Source organism: Diaphorina citri, unplaced genomic scaffold, assembly GCF_000475195.1.
Source record: "Diaphorina citri unplaced genomic scaffold, Diaci psyllid genome assembly version 1.1 scaffold648, whole genome shotgun sequence".
Taxonomy (NCBI): Eukaryota; Metazoa; Arthropoda; class Insecta; order Hemiptera; family Psyllidae; genus Diaphorina; species Diaphorina citri.
This window is the reverse complement of record NW_007378081.1, coordinates 126,360-146,189: the sequence shown is the minus strand read 5'-3', so window position 1 is coordinate 146,189 and position 19,830 is coordinate 126,360. Positions and strand designations below refer to the sequence as shown.

The following is a 19,830-nucleotide window of genomic DNA, read 5'->3' as shown; positions in this document are numbered from 1 at the left end:
CAAATATACGAGACCTTGTTTAGACTGCTGGGGTAAAGGGACTTTTCAGTCCTATTCGGGCAGGATAAACAAAGTATAATATATTCTATTAAACGTTTTCCCATACGAGACCTTGTTTAGACTGCGGGGGTAAAGGGACTTTTCAGTCCTATTCGGGCAGGATAAACAAGGTATATTCTATTAAAAGTTTTCCCATAATATTGTAGGTGGTAATTTCGTTCATGATAGCCAAACAGCCCTCACGTGACGTGATAGTGATGTGTTTCTACCTTAAAATACTTCATAATGAACTGTTCCCTGGGTGTTTTTCCATTTCCAGACGGACTGCAAAGCCATCTGCACAGGCCAACTGGAACTAAGCGCCAAGCAAAGCGAATATTTCTGTGATGGGGTGAAGAAGGCAACCGAAGGTCCTGTGATTGGAATGCTTCTTGCTGGGAGGATGATCCGGAAACACGTGGAGAAGGTTAGTAACCTCTAATCTGCCCCGGGTGGGAATCGAACCCGCGACCTAGCATTCACAAGGCAGCCGTGCCACCCTCCAAACTCCAAGCTAACTAGAGCCGGATTTTCCTTTCGCGATTTCCCCTCCTCTGAAGCTCCCTTTACTCCAGCAGTAGGCTACTACTATTATTGTGGTCAAATTCTCAAATTATATTGAGGATAAAATTCCATACCTCGGCTGGGATGTATGTATGTAAGGCGGCAATGTAAGAGGATAATAAGGAAATGTAAGACAATAGGAGAATGCACGAAACAAACTAGGTAGCTAGTGGCGAAGCAAAATCTCACTCATATCCAGTTTCACAAATGGATTTTTTTTTTAGGTTTGATAGAGGGAACTGTAACAACGGGAGGTTTTATCGTCCCGAAATAGAAGGAGGAATTAGGACAGGATGGCCTGCCGTTCCGAGAATGAAGTTACAGTGTTCGTTATTGGTTAACCTCAGAGAATGCTCGGGCATAGTCTTCGAGGATGCTAAGAGGTTAAAGAATACTTTATCATGAGATTTTAAACCTCAGGCTAAGTTCAAAGTAAACATTTTTTTCTTTCTTTTAAGTGACAGGGTGGGTTCTCCTAGAAGAGTTCTGCCACTCAACCATATTCCTGTGTTGCAGCATATCAGTAAGGGATTGCGTGGATTGCACTTTGGTGGTGGCCGCCTCTCAGTTTCGCATGAGAGATTGCACTTCGATGGACGTGTTACTGTACTGTCCCACTCAGCCGTGTATCGAGTCTTCGAGCCAGATAGGGTTTGGCTGTTACCAGTTGTTCTACGATAGCATAGAGGGTGAGTTGCGATCTAGAGTGAAATTTGAAAAGCATAAAGACGCATGTATAAAATATGTTGTTTCTCAATAAATACACCTCGATAAATTCCATAACTTGATCCGTAATCGCCAAACTCTAATCTGAAGTTAACCGCGCTAAACAATACCTACTGTAGTGAGGTTGGCAAAAAGAAAGAACAAAAGTACATATGCAATTTTGCAACCCATACTTTCTAACCTCAGGTCTACTATACCTTCATGTTGGAATTAATTAATTGTCTTCCTGTTCCTTAGGTCACTTTAACCAGTGTCAATTCGATATTTGGAACAACTCCTGGTACAACATCTACGATTTCACCCCTTCCAAACAGTCGAGCGAACCAAATTATATATATAGAATAATATAATATATTGTATGTGTTGTATTTACATACTGAACATTTTTCCAGCAGTATTATCATTATCACATTTAGTGCCTGTTAGCTCTCGTACCGTCTATAATCCCCAAAACACGTTGAATGCACCATGTCATTGGGACCTGGTGATTACTGAAGTCAAACAATTTGTCGCCCCCTCTCAGTTTGGTTCAGGTTACTTTGAGGAAGCGCGAAACTTGTCATCGAATGGAGCTCTAAGGGTTAAGTGGTCGAGAACACCTCCGGCCTGAAGTTACCTTCCATTTATAGGGAATGACACAAAAGATCTAACCAGGTCGCAGTGACCAAGGGCGTTTATTATAGCCGATGGCCCTACTCCCTACTTGTGCTATTTGCCTTACAATTTCAACCTGGACCTTTGCTTCAATATCAAATGCCTGCCTGAACAACTGACCAGGTGAGAGAGAGAGAGAGAGAGAGAGAGAGAGAGAGAGAGACTAAAAGAGACAGAATGCCAGGAGAAAAAATGAACCTAGTTCAATGGATATTTTAAATGGTGGATGTGTCTAAAAAACCAAAATTTTGGGTAGGTATACCTAAAAAACTGATTACACAAAATTCAACTGATTGGCCATAAGGAGTGCGAAAATTAGCTGACTGACCATAGGGCAATATGCAAAACGGCGGTTTACATTGTTTGGCGAAAGAAAATTTTGGAAAAGTAGCACCATTTTCCAGTAGTACAGGAAAAACCACTTTCGGGATCAAAAAACTTAACTGATTGGCAATAAGGAATACGAAAATTATCCCTTCAGGATAAAATCCGCCCGGGCGGGAATCGAACCCGCAACCTAGCGCTTACAAGGCAGGCGTGCTACCAACCAAGCTAACTAGACTTTCAGCTTTGTTCGGAGTGAGTTCTCTACCATTGACTGGACTGTTAGTCTTGTAATGACCACTTGAGTAGCCCAGTTTCAAAAGTGGACAATTTTTTTAACGGTGCCAAAACTGGACATCTTGGAGTTTTGACCTTAATATAAATAATTATTGTCAACTTTACCAGAAGTACCATTTAAACCCAAAGATTCCCTAAGATTTTAGCTCAAGACCAAACCTATTAAAATCGGCCGCTTGTTTCAAAAGATATGAGTTTTTCGTGTTTTCCCTGTTTTCTGTCCATTTTCTCATGTTCACTTTTGGAACTGGACTACGTTCGGAGTGAGTTCTCTACCATTGACTGGACTGTTAGTCCTGTAATGACCACTTGAGTAGCCCAGTTTCAAAAGTGGACAATTTTTTCAACGGTGCCAAAACTGGACATCTTGGAGTTTTGACCTTAATATAAATAATTAATGTCAACTTTACCAGAAATACCATTTAAATCCAAAGATTCCCTAAGATTTTAGCTCAAGACCAAACCGATTAAAATCGGCCGCTTGTTTCAAAAGATAAGAGTTTTTCGTGGTTTCCCTGTTTTCTGTCCATTTTCTCATGCCCACTTTTGGAACTGGACTACACACTGGTCTACCCTGTCCTGTGCAGGATGAGTCTCGTATCATACAACTGTGACCTGTTTCCACTTGCAATTAAAAAATATTTTAATTTATTATTTTTTTTAAGCTGTGTATTCAACGTGATATAGGTTGATGAAAATTGCGTGTCCTCGGTATCAAATCCTCCTACATAGTTATCATCTTCAGTGTCCAAACTGAATTTACCCTGAGGTGGTTTCAACTCTTCGGCACCAACTGAGGAACAAAAACAGAAACATGGTCATATAGTGCCTGGTTGTAAGTAAAGAAGATTTGATAGAAGGATCTGTAACTGGTAAGGTCTATCGTCCCAGAAGTGAAGAGAGCAGGAAGACAGGATAGAAAGCCTGTTTCGAGAACGGTCCTTATCTGTTTAGAATGAAAGGAGACAAATAGGATAGACGGGAATCGAACCCGCGGCTTAAAACTTACAAGGCATAAGCGCGTAAGATGTATGTTGACATGAATAATGGTCGCCACTTGCGCTCAGACCCGTCTGACGGTCTGACGTGAGAGGCGGACATAAAAGAGAGATGTAATGGTTATGCTCTTAATTTGACTTTTCTTTGACTTACGTAAAATAAGGAGTGAGAGCTGTGAAGACACCTTGCAGACAGATTTTACTTCCCCACACACATAGTTCGAGAGAGCAGGGTTGTAAGATTCGTCCATTTTGAGAACCTGCAACGTTATCAGAATATAGCTATCAGAGATACCTTTAACCTCCCTAGTCTAGTGGTCATTCCACCGTCTAGCACGCAGGAGACACGGGTTCAATGCCCTTTTTTTAAACTTTGTGTTTGGATTTATATAGGGAAATGGGTGAAAACTGGAAATGTAAAAAATAGTAATAGAAAGTAAAAAAAAAGAAGTTTATTAGTGAAAATATTAGATCTAATCCACCATAGAAACAACTTACTTTGAAAAGTATCACATCATTCTCGCTGGGGTGTTTTACTTCAGGGAACTTAGCCAGGTCTTCAGCGCTCATGGATTGAACACAGGTCAGCATGTGGTTCAAGTCACTAAACCCATTCACCACTTCATTAGGGACAGCATTGACTTCTTTACTACTAGTTTCTTTACATTTGTAAGTTCCATTTAATTCACTCTCAGGTTCCAAGCCTTCCTCTTCTGTATAAGAATTTACTCCGCTCGATCAAACCTTTTTTTTTTTTTTTTTAATTAAAAAAAAACCTAATAAGCCTAGATAATTTGTATCTAGGTACCTATACCTACTTCATAGTAAGAATAATTAGTTAATGAGTAGGTACCTATACCTACTTCATAGTAAAAATAATTAGTTAATGAGTAGGTACCTATACCTACTTCATAGTAAGAATAATTAGTTAATGAGTAGGTACCTACCTATACCTACTTATCTATATCTACATAGATCTAATCCTAGGCACTCAGCGCTCATGGATTGAACACAGGTCAGCATGTGGTTCAAGTCACTAAACCCATTCACCACTTCATTAGGGACAGCATTGACTTCTTCACTACTAGTTTCTTTACATTTGTAAGTTCCATTTAATTCACTCTCAGGAACCCATTCACCACTTCATTAGGGACAGCATTGACTTCTTTACTACTAGTTTCTTTACATTTGTAAGTTCCATTTAATTCACTCTCAGCTTCCAAGCCTTCCTCTTCTGTATAGGAAACTCTATTGCTTTCAACAGTCTCACTTGGATCCACAGGTATTCCTACTATTTCTTGAGAGTCAACATCTTTGACACTCCGATCCACAGGTATTCTTACAACTTGGTTAGAGTCACCATCACAAGCTCCTTTGACACTCCTTCCGGTATTGTTCCTTTCAAAAACAAGTGGCATGTCGGGGAAATTACTATGTTTCAACTGTCGTAGATTGTCCAGCACTGCATATGTATTTCCATTGACACGAGGTGACCTCTGGTGGTTTCTTTTGAGTTTACGATCAGCATTAGACAGCTCGATTTCATCTGCTGTAGGAGTGCTAGAACTGCTCACTTGGGATATGTTTCTATTAAGAATGGTTTTGTTCTCGCGAGACTTTTCAATTTTTTCTATGCCACTGTTGTACTTCTTTTCGCCTTTCGGACTATCTTCTGCTGTGTCGCTTATTGTTGTATTTTGTATTTTCACATCTTGTTGAAAACTGTCATGAGTGGATTTTTCACTATTAGCATTGTACTTTGTACTCTCTTTTGTTGCATTTTGTTGTACTCCTGTGCTTTGCTGACTATTGTTTTTGCCGTCAGTGTTAGGAGATCGTTTCAAACATTCAGCTTGAAGTTGACTGATAAAGCCTGCTAGAGTATACTTATGACTGGGTCTGTTACGCCTTCGTGACGTGCTAGGAGTAGATGGACTATTGACAGTCGTGGATGTTGTCATACATCTGCTAGTGAAGCTGTTATTCGGAGTGTCTGCACTACAATGGTCATGGCTAGTTATGGGCTTTTCAGAAATTGTCATATTGGTTTTTGTATTATTATTGAAACTATTACTGAATACTGTGTGTTCATTTGGTTGGTTACTAATGGGGGATTCAGAAACTTTCATAAGAGTTCTTTTGGTCTTGAAACTATTTTTTTTTTTTTTTTTTGTTTGACCGAAGAGACCTTTGCTTCAGTCGCCTAATGCTTTCATTCCTTCTAGCAATTGTTTTATTTTTCTCCAATCTCCAAGGAGGAAACCTCCATCAAATTCTCCATTCTCGAACCTGTGGCAATTGCGTGACACATTAAAAATAGTTTGGTCATGAGTCGAACCTCCCCAGCGAGTTACTATGTCATAAATTTGGAGATCAGGGCCCCCAACCACTTGGGCATTGATTGAAAAATACATTTTTCTGTTTCTATAAACTTCTGGTTCATCTCCACCTGAAAATGAAAAGAAAAAATAACAATAATTTCAAATCTTTATTCTTTTTGGTTAGGCTCAAAACCCTTAGATAATTTACTGAATTAGAGAAGTGAACACAATTTAATGGAATATTATAAGCTTTTGATATAGGTAACTTATAACATAAATAGGAATTTGACTTACCAGGCGATTGAATGCGCACATGTGCACAATCTATCACACCAACAACTCGAGGAAACTTTCCAATGTCATAAAATTTGTTCTTGATGGGGTGTTTTCAGATTGGTTTTCAGAAACTCTGAGGATTGAAATATCGTTTTCATCTGAAACACTGTTGGTGTAGAGTGTGTAAACATTGTTCAATTCAGACTCCAATGTTTTCATCTTCTTGGCCTTTTTCTTTTCCTTTTTGAGTTTCTCTCGAGTACTGTCTACATCTTCATTGATATGACTGGTATCTACCTTATCTTTTACTTGTATGTGATTGCTATCAACTAGATCATTCACATGATTACTGTAAACTAGATCACTGTGTTCATTTTCTGTTTCAAAACGAATGTGAGATCTACCATCCCTACTCCTCTCAGACTTGATGTTTTCAACAAATTCCATTTCAACCTTTAATTCACAAGCTGTTTCTATTCCATTCACAACTGGTACATCTGAACAATTCTGACCATCTTCTAGTTTGTGCTTCTTCGATTTGTGTTTTCTAATTCTTTTCCTCTTCTTCTTACTTCCCTGGTCTACAACATCTTCGTATTTTTCATCTGAAACACTGTTGGTGTAGAGTGTGTAAACATTGTTCAATTCAGACTCCAATGTTTTCATTTTCTTGGCCTTTTTCTTTTTGAGTTTCTCTTGAGTACTGTCTACATCTTCATTGATATCACTGGTATCTACCTCATCTTTTACTTGTATGTGATTGCTATTGACTACATTATCCACATGATTACTGTAAACTAGATCATTGTGTTCATTTTCTGTTGCAAAACGAATGTGAGATCTCCCATCCCTACTCTTTTCAGGTTTAATTTTCTCAACAAATTCCATTTCAGGCTTTAATTCACTAACCATTTCTATTCCATTCACAAGTGGTACATCTGAACAATTCTGACCATCTTCTAGTTTGCGCTTCTTCGATTTGTGTTTCCTAATTCTTTTCCTCTTCTTCTTACTTCCCTGGTCTACAACATCTTCGTATTCCATTAGCAGGTCATCGGCAGTAATATCTTTAGTGATGTCATCAACAGTCTTTTCTAGGTTGGAATCTGCTTGATCACTCAGTCCATTGAGTTGAGGAGTTATCTTGCTTTCAACATTATTCACTTGGTATTGTACTTCCTCATTGAATAGCTTTGTAGAGGACTTGGTTATTTTACATTTTGAGTTTCTCTTGAGTACTGTCTACATCTTCATTGATATCACTGGTATCTACCTCATCTTTTACTTGTATGTGATTGCTATTGACCACATTATCCACATGATTACTGTAAACTAGATCATTGTGTTCATTTTCTGTCGCAAAACGAATGTGAGATCTCCCATCCCTACTCTTCTCAGGTTTAATTTTCTCAACAAATTCCATTTCAGGCTTTAATTCACTAACCATTTCTATTCCATTCACAAGTGGTACATCTGAACAATTCTGACCATCTTCTAGTTTGCGCTTCTTCGATTTGTGTTTCCTAATTCTTTTCCTCTTCTTCTTACTTCCCTGGTCTACAACATCTTCGTATTCCATAAGCAGGTCATCGGCAGTAATATCTTTGGTGATGTCATCAACAGTCTTTTCTAGGTTGGAATCTGCTTGATCATTCAGTCCATTGAGTTGAGGAGTTATCTTGCTTTCAACATTATTCACTTGGTATTGTACTTCCTTGTTGAATAGCTTTGTAGAGGACTCGGTTATTTTACATATTCTGGAAAAGAAAACAATGGAAGACCTATGAATGTCAATTTATCTTCTTTTGACATACTTATCTAGTGCCTTTTAACAAAACTAATTAAAGTAGTTCTTGATTTTCGTACAATTTAGATTGTTCACACTGAAATTACTAAATCTGAGAGGGTACCAAATACCAATTTTTTTCTCTCTCATCCATTTCACAAAGGTAACAAGTCTTCAATCAAGCATCATATAAGTATGTACATATTTGAAAGAGAGAAAGTTATTGATAGGCACTGCCACTGGGGCTACATTTCTTTTCTAAATAAATACAATAGGTACCTAACCATCCCCTCTGAAGTTTTACGGAGTGTTTCCAGCGGGGACTTATTGCTTTTAAAAAAAGGTGCCTAACCGAAGCTATATTTACCTGAATTTGTCTTTAGGTTGAACAAAGTGAAGATCTTCATCATCCAGAAGATAATAATAGTTGTCTTCATCATGCGGGCTCCACAAGACATAGAAGTCCTTTCGCACCAAACTCTGTAGCCTTTGTTTCAAATCATTCACCGTTTTTATTCTGTCTTGGTGAAAGAAAAGGGCAACACTCTTCCGGGCATCCTCGAAGAAATCTTCACATGAGACGGTGATTACAAATCCCAATGATTTGGACATGATGTTAAATTACCTGGGAAAGTAGGTATGTGGGGGAAATTAATTTTTAAAAGGAGAAAAATTTTAGACCAAGCTCCTCCTCCTGCTCCTTTGCCTTTTGCGTTCAGATGAGGTTGGTGTTTTTAATCTGCCTCCCAATTTGGTTTTGTAGGTACAAAATATTCACAGGCGGATGCCCTTTGCACTGAAATGTTGCTATTTCTTTAGCAATAGAAATTTCAGGCTGGTATCCTCCCTGCTTCAAGTCCCTCACCCAGACTTAAAACCTAACTACCTAATGAAATTCTTTGTTTTTCTATAACCCCCTGTCTGATGAAATTTGGAAGCAACCAATCAGACCCATGGGGTGTTATCACACCATGTGTTTCATAAAATACATAGATGCTGCCTTCAGTAGTCAGCATCTACCTGGTTTTACTTATGTTACTTACCTTTGAATATGGGGTAATGGGGCGTACAGACCAAGAGAGAAGTTTTTTGCTGAAATCCTCAACTCTAAAGATGGAGAAAAGTTTCCAGTCTAATGAATAATGTTCAGAATAAGCTAAATGCAATCATTACAATAACTGAAAGCAGAAATATAGTAAAAATGGTAGTGAAAATTAAAACAAAATTGTTTTTACTTTTTACATCTCTCTTCGACTTTTTATTTTTTATTTCTAAAATTTCAAATTTCGCGCTCTCACAGTCACACAAGAAGAAGTCACAGGAGGCTACAGATTTGTGGATATCTGGATATATTATGATCCTGTGAAGCAAATGATGGCGGCCATTTTTCATTACCTATTTTTTTTTTAAGTAGTACCTAGGTATGTAGGTAAATAAATAGGTACCCTAATAAATAAAAGTAATTACCTTCCTATCTCTAATATGTAGGTATGTACGTAACTGTTCCTGCTCATTATGTTTGATAGACGTTAAAACGTACCATTGTGTCCACTTTATTATTTCTGACATGACATTGTGTTATTTCTAGTGACATGACTGTGTTATTTCAATAGTAACATAGCTGAAAGCCTAGTTAGCTTGGTTGGTAGCACGCCTGCCTTGTAAGCGCTAGGTTGCGGGTTCGATTCCCGCCCGGGCGGATTTTATCCTGAAGGGATAATGTTCGTTCTCGGAACGGCTGGCTTTGTCCAGTTTCTCCTATCCTGTCTTCCTTATCTCTTCGATTTCGGTACGATAAGACCATAGCAGTTTCAGTTCCCTCTATCAAACCTCTTGAAAAGGGAAAGGCCTGTATCACGTTGGACATGTAGTTGCGTTATCTCTTCGATTTCGGTACGATAAGACCATAGCAGTTTCAGTTCCCTCTATCAAACCTCTTGAAAAGGGAAAGGCCCGTATCACGTTGGACGTCAGGTACCCTCAAAAGAGCCAGTGTTATTGTCTGTGGCTTGACAGGGCTGGTTTTGTCTCAGTTTTACGTCCTCCAGCGAGACTAGGTATGTAGGTAAATAAATACCCTAATAAATAAGTAATTACCTTCCTATCTCTAATATGTAGCTATGTACGTACCTATTCTTGCTCATTAAGTTTGATAGATGTTAAAACGTACCATTGTGTCCACTTTGTTATTTCTAGTGACATGACACTGTGTTATTTTTAGTGACATGACTGTGTTATTTCAATAGTAACATGGCAGTGTAAGCTTCATCTACTTCATGAATGATTCATTCTGTTTATTTAAACATTTTAAACCCATACCTATTAAGTGTGGGAAGTACAGGGTGCCATTATGTAGTCCTTGTTCCTAAAGGTGTGTCCAAACATGGTAGACCCGCCGTCGATCGACGAAGAAGAACTATGTTATAGAGGCAGGGTGGACGGTTCAGTCGACATTGATCGACGGCCGGTCGACTACGTGTGGACATACCTTAAGACAGCGACGATCGTTCCAATAATCCAAATGGAGTGATAGCAAACCAACGGCGCGAAGTGAATGTAGAAACCGTAAGCTATTTCCATTTTCCAATCACGCCGCGCCAGCGTAGTTGGCTTGGGAGGGTAGTGCGTCTACCTTGCATGGACTAGGTGGCGGTTTCCATTACCGCCCGGGGCGGATTTTATCATAAACAGAATGATAGGGTCGTTTTCGGTTGACACTCCTCGCGGCATTGTTCCTTTCAAAAACAAGTGGCATGTCGGGGAAATTACTATGTTTCAACTGTCGTAGATTGTCCAGCATTGCATATGTATTTCCATTGACACGAGGTGACCTCTGGTAGTTCCTTTTGAGTTTACGATCAGCATTAGACAGCTCGATTTCATCTGCTGTAGGATTGTTAGAACTGCTCACTTGGGATATGTTTCTATTAGGAATGGTTTTGTTCTCGCGAAACTTTTCGATTTTTTCTATGCCACTGTTGTACTTCTTTTCGCCTTTCGGACTATCTTCTGCTGTGTCGCTTATTGTTGTATCTTGTATTCTCACATCTTGTTGAAAACTGTCATGAGTGGATTTTTCACTATCAGCATTGTACTTTGTGCTCTCTTTTGTTGCATTTTGTTGTACTCCTGTGCTTTGCTGACTACTGTTTTTGCCATCAGTGTTAGGAGATCGTTTCAAACATTCAGCTTGAAGTTGACTGATAAAGCCTGCTAGAGTATACTTATGACTGGGTCTGTTACGCCTTCGTGACGTGCTAGGAGTAGATGGACTATTGACAGCCGTGGATGTTGTCATAGATCTGCTAGTGAAGCTGCTATTTGGAGTGTCTGCACTACAATGGTTATGGCTAGTTATGGGCTTTTCAGAAATTATCATATTGGTTGTTGTATTATTGTTGAAACTATTACTGAATACTGTGTGTTCATTTGGTTGGTTACTAATGGGGGATTCAGACACTTTCTTTTTAGTTCTTTTGGCCTTGAAACTACTACTCGATGGGGTGTTTTCAGATTGGTTTTCAGAAACTCTGAGGATTGAAATATCGTTTTCATCTGAAACACTGTTGGTGTAGAGTGTGTATACATTGTTCAATTCAGACTCCAATGTTTTCATTTGGCGGTTTCCATTACCGCCCGGGGCGGATTTTATCTTAAACAGAATGATAAGGTTCGTTTTCGGAACGGCTAAGCTTTCTTCTACTTCCTCCTCCCTTCACTCTAGAATCTCTCGATCAAACCTTTTTTTTTTTAATAAAAAAAAACCTAAGAAGATAATTTGTATCTAGGTACCTATACCTACTTCATAGTAAGAATAATTAGTCAATGAGTAGGTACCTATATCTATCTAGATCTAATCCTAGGCACTCACACTAATTAGCTAATTACACTTCCTCTTCATATTCAAATCAGACCAAATGCTCTCTCTCTCTCTCTCTCTCTCTCTCTCTCTCCGAGTGCATAACGAGTAGGTACTTGTACACTAGATTAGAACTTACGAAAGCATAGGTCAGATTCAGTGTTCAGTAGGTACACCTGTAGGTAGGTACTCTTTCAGATATCTAACGAGTTGTCAAATACTGTGATTTTATTTTAAGTAAATAAATAAATGAAAATATACCTACCTACTAGGTACAGTAGGTAGCTACCTATCAGGATAACCTAAGTACCTTCCTACCTACTTTTTTCAGTTCTCGTCGTTATATTTATGTACCTACCTAGGTACAAGGTACATATAGTGTTTTCTTTTAATATTATCATTATAGTTTATACTGCTTTTATTACGAGATTCTACTATAGGACCAATCGGTAACCACCTACTGTAAGTGCCTACCTATTTACAATAATGGTGCTTAAATAATAGGTTCGAGTAGGTAGGTACCCGTGCACAAATCTGAACAAGTTGGTACTTTTTCAATTGATGGGATTGAAATTATTAGTTCCCTATCAATCGCGTCAACCGGTGGAAGTAAAAACTCAACAGTCAAACTTATTTAAATCTTTTGTAAGTGTAAAACTCTAGGAAATTAATTCATAAGTGTACCTACCTAAATCTTGTGATCAAACCTTTACAAGAGATAAATCTTTTGTAAGTGTAAAACTTTTGTAAATTGATTTGTAAGTGTAAATCTTGTGTGAATTACCTCCCAGAACGTCGCTCCAAATATACATGTCTCGGAGGAAACAAGCCAAGCCCAAACTATGGAAAAGTAGTAAGTATGACTGTATGACACTTGTCAGTAGGTGGTATATGTGGTAGCTCAATGCTCACTCACTATATTTTACTACTAGCTGAATTCCGGAGCGAAGCGACGGTTTCGTTGTAGTATTTAAACCCGATACTCGCCACTCTCGCCAGCCTAGTTAGCTTAGTTGGTAGTGCGTCTGCCTTGTAAAGATATCTAACGAGTTGTCAAGTACTGTGATTTTATTTTAAGTAAATAAATAAATGAAAATATACCTACCTACTAGGTACAGTAGGTACCTACCTATTAGGATAACCTAAGTACCTACCTACCTACTTTTTTCAGTTCTCGTCGTTATATTTATGTACCTACCTAGGTACATATAGTGTTTTCTTTTAATATTATCATTATTTTTTTATACTGCTTTTATTACGAGAACGTCTGCCTTGTAAGCGCCAGGCCGCGGGTTCGATTCCCGCCCGGGGCGGATTTTATCCTGATTGGATAATGTTCGTTCTCGGAACGGCTTTTCCTATCCTGTCTTCCTTCTCTCTTCGATTTCGGGACGATAAGACCATAGCAGTTACAGTTCCCTCTGTCAAACCTCTTGAAAAACTAGTATAGCTCCGCTATACTGTAGTAATAGAAAGTAAAAAATATTACGAGAATGAACTTTACTCTGTTGCATACACACCGCGTTGGCATGGCAACGGCAACGGAAAAATCAATATTCCGCAAATAGTAAACAAAACACGAATGAAAAGTTTGTGTTTGTGTGTATTGTGAGTAGTTTTGAATTTTTTATCTTCCCCCTTGTGTGAACTTGTGATGTAATGATTGCATTTTTCCCAATATGTTTTCTGATTTCATCTAAGGAGGTTTCACACAAAAAACGGCAAAACCCCAAGTGTTTCTTTGAGTGTTTTTTCCTTGAGGTGTTTTTCAGCAAGTATAACTACGTAGGTATAAACTTGTATTTTTTTTTAAGTTATTCGGCCTTTGAAGCCCCAGAAAAACCTTTTCTCAGCCTTTTATGAAAAAGTTAGCCTTTGCAACTCATATAACTGAACTTAACTTCAACTCTATTTTTCTATAATAAACACTCCCCATAAATAAATAAACTAACAGATAACACATAAAAAGTGTTCCCCGTCAAGAGTAAAAACTTGTTAAAAGCTTTCTTCTTCCTTTTCCGCCCTTTTGCCTTTGTATAGTTTTGAATTAACTGAACTTAACTTCAACTCTATTTTTCTATAATAAACACTCCCCATAAATAAATAAACTAACAGATAACACATAAAAAGTGTTCCCTGTCAAGAGTAAAAACTTGTTAAAAGCTTTCTTCTTCCTTTTCCGCCCTTTTGCCTTTGTATAGTTTTGAATATGTCACGTCAAATTTTCACAAACTGACATTATCCGGTGCTGTGCGGTTAAAACCGAACTTAGGTACGGAACCCCTAATTGAAGTAAGGTATAAATACATAAGTACCTAGCTACCTAGTATAAGTGCCCACCACTTATTTAGGTGTCTTACCTACATACTAAATAGTCTTAAAACTAAAAGTTCCGAACACTAAGGACCCGGTTTTTACTGATCGAGTCAGCTATCATGGGATCTTGTGTTTCGTTTTCTAAATGCAAGAAAGGAAAAGATGCTGATCCAGGAGTTCCTCAGACTGAAGTCATTCCGTTTTCCTGGTAAGAAAAAAAGAGCGTTAGTGCAATAGAACAGTTAAGAGTGGGTAGGTAGGTATTAGGTAGGTACACACTTACCAAAGATCCCATTATAATGTTGAAAAGAGGGAGGGAAGGAGAGAGAGAGAGAACGGAGACTAAGGAGAGAGTAAAAAAGAGGGTATTACATATTATTTTTGTAGTGGATCAATCAAAGTTCCCCATTTTCTCCAATACATAATGCTAGAATAAAGAAAAACCTAGTTAGTACAATAGACATTTTGAATAGGTGACCTTGGATCCAATCCACCAGCTTCCAGATCCGATATCTAACGCGTTAACCACACCACTACTACTTCGTAGGATAGGACCCAGGTATATCAAGCGTGCCAGGAGGCGCGCGAACGTCAAGAGTCCGAAGCGGCATCCGGCCTCTTTACCACGAAATGGAGTGTTTTCTAAACGGGATAGTATGTCTAGGGTCTAGGGTAGTCAAGTCAAGACAAAGTATTTAAACTAATTTTCCTACGAAATAAAGTTTTAAGGAGGTTTCGTTCTCTATATCAAAAACCAATTCCAGGGAAACCCGGAAGACCAACCTGAACATGGATGACTTCGTCCTGAAGGACAAGGAGAATGAGACCATCTGGAAACTACCTGGCTCAGTAAACGGACAGCAGTTTGTCATTCGGAACTGCACCCATTGTCTAGTTTATCTACTGGACCATGTCAATTCGGTGACCTTTGACGACTGCAAGGAGTGCAAACTGGCAACGGGGCCCATTGTCGGCAGGTAAGTAGGATCAAGGGGGCCCATTGTCGGAAGGTAAGCGGGATTAAGGGGACCCATTGTCGGGAGGTGAGTGGGATTAAGAGGACCCATTGTCGGAAGGTAAGTGGGATTAAGGGGACCCATTGTCGGGAGGTAAGTGGGATTAAGGTGATCCCATTATCGGGAGGTAAGTGGGATTAAGGTGAACCCATTGTCGGGAGATGAGTGGGATTTTATGATAAGGGATTAACGTTTTGAGTTTCTCTTGAGTACTGTCTACATCTTCATTGATATCACTGGTATCTACCTCATCTTTTACTTGTATGTGATTGCTATTGACTACATTATCCACATGATTACTGTAAACTAGATCATTGTGTTCATTTTCTGTTGCAAAACGAATGTGAGATCTCCCATCCCTACTCTTTTCAGGTTTAATTTTCTCAACAAATTCCATTTCAGGCTTTAATTCACTAACCATTTCTATTCCATTCACAAGTGGTACATCTGAACAATTCTGACCATCTTCTAGTTTGCGCTTCTTCGATTTGTGTTTCCTAATTCTTTTCCTCTTCTTCTTACTTCCCTGGTCTACAACATCTTCGTATTCCATAAGCAGGTCATCGGCAGTAATATCTTTGTTTGAAAATTTGGACCGATTGCAATACTTTCTCATTACCTTGTATAGGTTCCCTATACGTAAGGGTAATAGAAAGTAAAAATAATAATAGAAAAAAAACTTAATTAGGTAATTTGTATCTAGGTACCTATAGATACCTTTTTTTTTTTATTTTTTTTTTCTTACTATGAAGTACCTAGGTACCTATACCTACTTCATAGTAAGAATAATTAGTCAATGAGTAGGTACCTATCTAGATCTAATCCTAGGCACTCACACTAATTACACTTCCTCTTCATATTCAAATCAGACCAAATGCTCTCTCTCTCTCTCTCTCTCTCTCTCTCTCTCTCTCTCTCTCTCTCTCTCTCTCTCCGAGTGCATAACGAGTAGGTACTTGTACACTAGACTAGAAGTACTAGAACTTACGAAAGCATAGGTCAGATTCAGTGTTCAGTACACCTGTAGGTAGGTACTTTTTCAGATATCTAACGAGTTGTCAAGTACTGTGATTTTATTTTAAGTAAATAAATAAATGAAAATATACCTACCTACTAGGTACAGTAGGTACCTACCTATTAGGATAACCTAAGTACCTACCTACCTACTTTTTTCAGTTCTCGTCGTTATATTTATGTACCTACCTAGGTACAAGGTACATATAGTGTTTTCTTTTAATATTATCATTATTTTTTTATACTGCTTTTATTACGAGAACGTCTGCCTTGTAAGCGCCAGGCCGCGGGTTCGATTCCCGCCCGGGGCGGATTTTATCCTGATGGGATAATGTTCGTTCTCGGAACGGCTGGCTTTCTCCTATCCTGTCTTCCTTCTCTCTCCGATTTCGGGACGATAAGACCCTAGAGTTACAGTTCCCTCTGTCAAACCAGAATACTTTATCATGAGATTTTAAACCTCAGGCTAAGTTCAAAGTAAACATTTTTTTTTCTTTCTTTTAAGTGACAGGGTGGGTTCTCCTAGAAGATCTCTGCCACTCAACCATATTCCTGTGTTCCAGCATATCAGTGCGGGATTGCGTGGATTGCACTTTGGTGGTGGCCGCCTCTCAGTTTCGCATGAGAGATTGCACCTCCATGGACGTGTTACTGTACTGTCCCACTCAGCCGTGTATCGAGTCTTCGAGCCAGATAGGGTTTGGCTGTTACCAGTTGTTCTACGATAGCATAGAAGGTGAGTTGCGATCTAGAGTGAAATTTCAAAAGCATAAATAGGCATGTATAAAATAATAATAATACTTAGTGCTTATTTATACTGCTCGCATTGGACTGAAAAGTCCCTTTACTCCAGCAGTAGGCTGCTACTATTATTGTGGTCAAATTCTCAAATTAATTTGAGGATAAAATTCCATACCTCGGCTGGGATTGAACCCACGCCCTCCTGTCTACCAGGCGAGTGCCTTGACCACTACACCACCGAGGTAGGTTGTTTCTCAATAAATACACCTCGATAAATTCCATAACTTGATCCGTAATCGCCAAACTCTAATCTGAAGTCAACCGCGCTAAACAATACCTACTGTAGTGAGGTTGGCAAAAAGAAAGAACAAAAATACATATGCAATTTTGCAACCCATACTTTCTAACTTCAGGTCTACTATACCTTCATGTTGGAATTAATTAATTGTCTTCCTGTTCCTTAGATCACTTCAACCAGTGTCAATTCGACATTTGGAACAACTCCTGGTACAATATCTACGATTTCACCCCTTCCAAACAATCGAGCGAACCGAACTGGTGCTATTTGCCTTACAATTTCAACCTGGACCTTTGCTTCAATATCAAATGCCTGCCTGAACAACTGACCAGGTGAGAGAGAGAGAGACTAGAAGAGACAGAATGCTAGAAGAAAAAATAAACCTTGGAAACCCGTGCCTGCAAAAGTCACCGTGAGAGAGAGAGAGAGAGAGAGAGAGAGAGAGAGAGAGACTAAAAGAGACAGAATGCCAGAAGAAAAAATAAACCTTGGTAGTTCAATGGAAAATGGATATTTTAAATGGTGGATGTGTCTAAATAACCAAAATTTTCAATACAATGGCACCTATGAGGCTGACTAAAAATTTATGTTCGCCTGTAAATAGCTTAGATATATGCAATGTGCAAAACATGTAGGTACAATCCCTGCACGATGCAATGGAGGAGTTGCGAGAGAGAGAGAGAGAGAGAGAGAGAGAGAGAGAGACTAAAAGAGACAGAATGCCAGAAGAAAAAATAAACCTTGGTAGTTCAATGGACAATGGATAGGTACCTATTTTAAATGGTGGATGTGTCTAAATATCCGAAATTTTCAATACAATGGCACCTATGAGGCTATGACTAAAAATTAATGTTCGCCTGTAAATAACTTAGATATGCAATGTGCAAAACATGTAGGTACAATCCCTGAACCCTTACCATAAAGATCTACTATCTATAATTCTATAAGACCAATTAAGTGCCTACCTATTTACAATAATGGTGCCTAAATAATAGGTTCGAGTAGGTAGGTAGGTACCTGTACACAAATCTGAACAAGTAGGTACTTTTTCAATTGATGGGATTGAAATTATTAGTTCCCCATCAATCGCGTCAACCGGTGGAAGTAAAAACTCAACTAATGTTTAAGTATCTAAATATGAAAATAACTTTTACTCTTCACTGGTTTTGGTTGATAGGTTTATTTTATATTATTGTAACATGACTTAACTTACAGACTAGTTTCACCCTTTCGGGCATCATCAGTGTTTAAAAAGAACCTATTGCACAAGAAGTAGGTATTTAAAATAATTCAGAAAAATGAATTAATTAATTAATTAACAGTTTAAAAGAAGAAAATTAAACCAAATTTTTTAAATTTTGAAATTTTTGAAAATTACCGCCAAGTGTCTGGTGAAGTGAATAAAGCCTCGTTTACAATACCAAAAAAGGGGTCCGTCAACATGACGACAAAAACTGAATAATAGGAGAGTTTTTAACTTCAAGTTGTACATTTAATAATGTTTTGTCTTTGTCTTTCAGAGCTCTTCTAATCTCAATACTTTCAAGAACATCCATTCTTTTACCTCCTTCACATAAATGTAGAAAATCCACCCCCGTTTCTTTGTTAAATCTATGTTTTTCAGAGTTCAAATGATAAGCGAAATTGGACTTTTCTGGATTATTCCTAAGGGCTGCAACATGTTCACCTATCCTCACATTAAAAGATCTAGCTGTCTGACCCACATATACCCCATTACAATCTGCACAACTAAGTTTGTAGTGAGGATAGGTGAACATGTTGCAGCCCTTAGGAATAATCCAGAAAAGTCCAATTTCGCTTATCATTTGAACTCTGAAAAACATAGATTTAACAAAGAAACGGGGGTGGATTTTCTACATTTATGTGAAGGAGGTAAAAGAATGGATGTTCTTGAAAGTATTGAGATTAGAAGAGCTCTGAAAGACAAAGACAAAACATTATTAAATGTACAACTTGAAGTTAAAAACTCTCCTATTATTCAGTTTTTGTCGTCATGTTGACGGACCCCTTTTTTGGTATTGTAAACGAGGCTTTATTCACTTCACCAGACACTTGGCGGTAATTTTCAAAAATTTCAAAATTTAAAATTTGGTTTAATTTTCTTCTTTTAAACTGTTAATTAATTAATTAATTCATTTTTCTGAATTATTTTAAATACCTACTTCTTGTGCAATAGGTTCTTTTTAAACACTGATGATGCCCGAAAGGGTGAAACTAGTCTGTAAGTTAAGTCATGTTACAATAATATAAAATAAACCTATCAACCAAAACCAGTGAAGAGTAAAAGTTATTTTCATATTTAGATACCTACTTATTTGAATTATGTTAAGATTGATTAATTCTTGTCAGAAATTAGTCTACCCTGCTTATTATCACTGCTGTTTCACCTTAGGAGGGATTCGAACCATAAACCTCCAGTTCTGAAATGTTATTTCATAAAACCTATAAATAGGTAGGTAACCTAGTTACTTGAATAAAAAAAAAAAATCTCAAAGTTTCAAATTCTCGTTTTGTTATTCCATAAAACCCATAGGTAAAAATAATATACCGAGGGGTTGGGTAAGGTAGGGGGGGCGTGAA

General features: G+C 38.1%; 4 protein-coding genes across 4 annotated transcripts in view; 2 read left to right on the top strand and 2 right to left on the bottom strand.

The window, feature by feature from the left end:
• The window catches only part of LOC103510831 (protein XRP2-like), a 3,423-nt gene extending 1,744 nt beyond the window's left edge, over positions 1–1,679 (top strand). The window contains exons 3-4 of the mRNA XM_026824791.1: positions 1,120–1,292; positions 1,567–1,679. Of these exons, the coding sequence (XP_026680592.1) occupies positions 1,120–1,292; positions 1,567–1,679 (286 nt within the window). The remainder of the gene's footprint in view (positions 1–1,119; positions 1,293–1,566) is intronic.
• A 1,160-nt stretch (positions 1,680–2,839) lies between these two features.
• On the bottom strand, positions 2,840–4,329 carry LOC113468117. The gene is made up of 4 exons (XM_026824790.1): positions 4,101–4,329; positions 3,757–3,862; positions 3,307–3,397; positions 2,840–2,900 (listed from the first exon to the last, which is right to left on the bottom strand). The coding sequence occupies exons 1-4, from the start codon at positions 4,191–4,193 to the stop codon at positions 2,840–2,842; spliced, it is 351 nt and encodes a 116-aa protein (XP_026680591.1). The 5' UTR covers positions 4,194–4,329.
• A 385-nt stretch (positions 4,330–4,714) lies between these two features.
• On the bottom strand, positions 4,715–8,597 carry LOC108252600 (uncharacterized protein DDB_G0283697-like). The gene is made up of 5 exons (XM_026824788.1): positions 8,353–8,597; positions 7,485–7,956; positions 6,805–7,441; positions 6,297–6,357; positions 4,715–5,759 (listed from the first exon to the last, which is right to left on the bottom strand). Exons 1-5 carry the CDS (start codon positions 8,595–8,597, stop codon positions 4,715–4,717), a joined length of 2,460 nt encoding a protein of 819 aa, XP_026680589.1.
• A 5,400-nt stretch (positions 8,598–13,997) lies between these two features.
• LOC113468116 (protein XRP2-like) overlaps positions 13,998–19,830 on the top strand; it is a 10,109-nt gene continuing 4,276 nt past the window's right edge. Inside the window, exons 1-4 of the mRNA XM_026824787.1 lie at positions 13,998–14,368; positions 14,925–15,137; positions 16,754–16,926; positions 17,396–17,561. Coding sequence (XP_026680588.1) covers positions 14,280–14,368; positions 14,925–15,137; positions 16,754–16,926; positions 17,396–17,561 — 641 coding nt within the window. The 5' untranslated portion in view covers positions 13,998–14,279. The remainder of the gene's footprint in view (positions 14,369–14,924; positions 15,138–16,753; positions 16,927–17,395; positions 17,562–19,830) is intronic.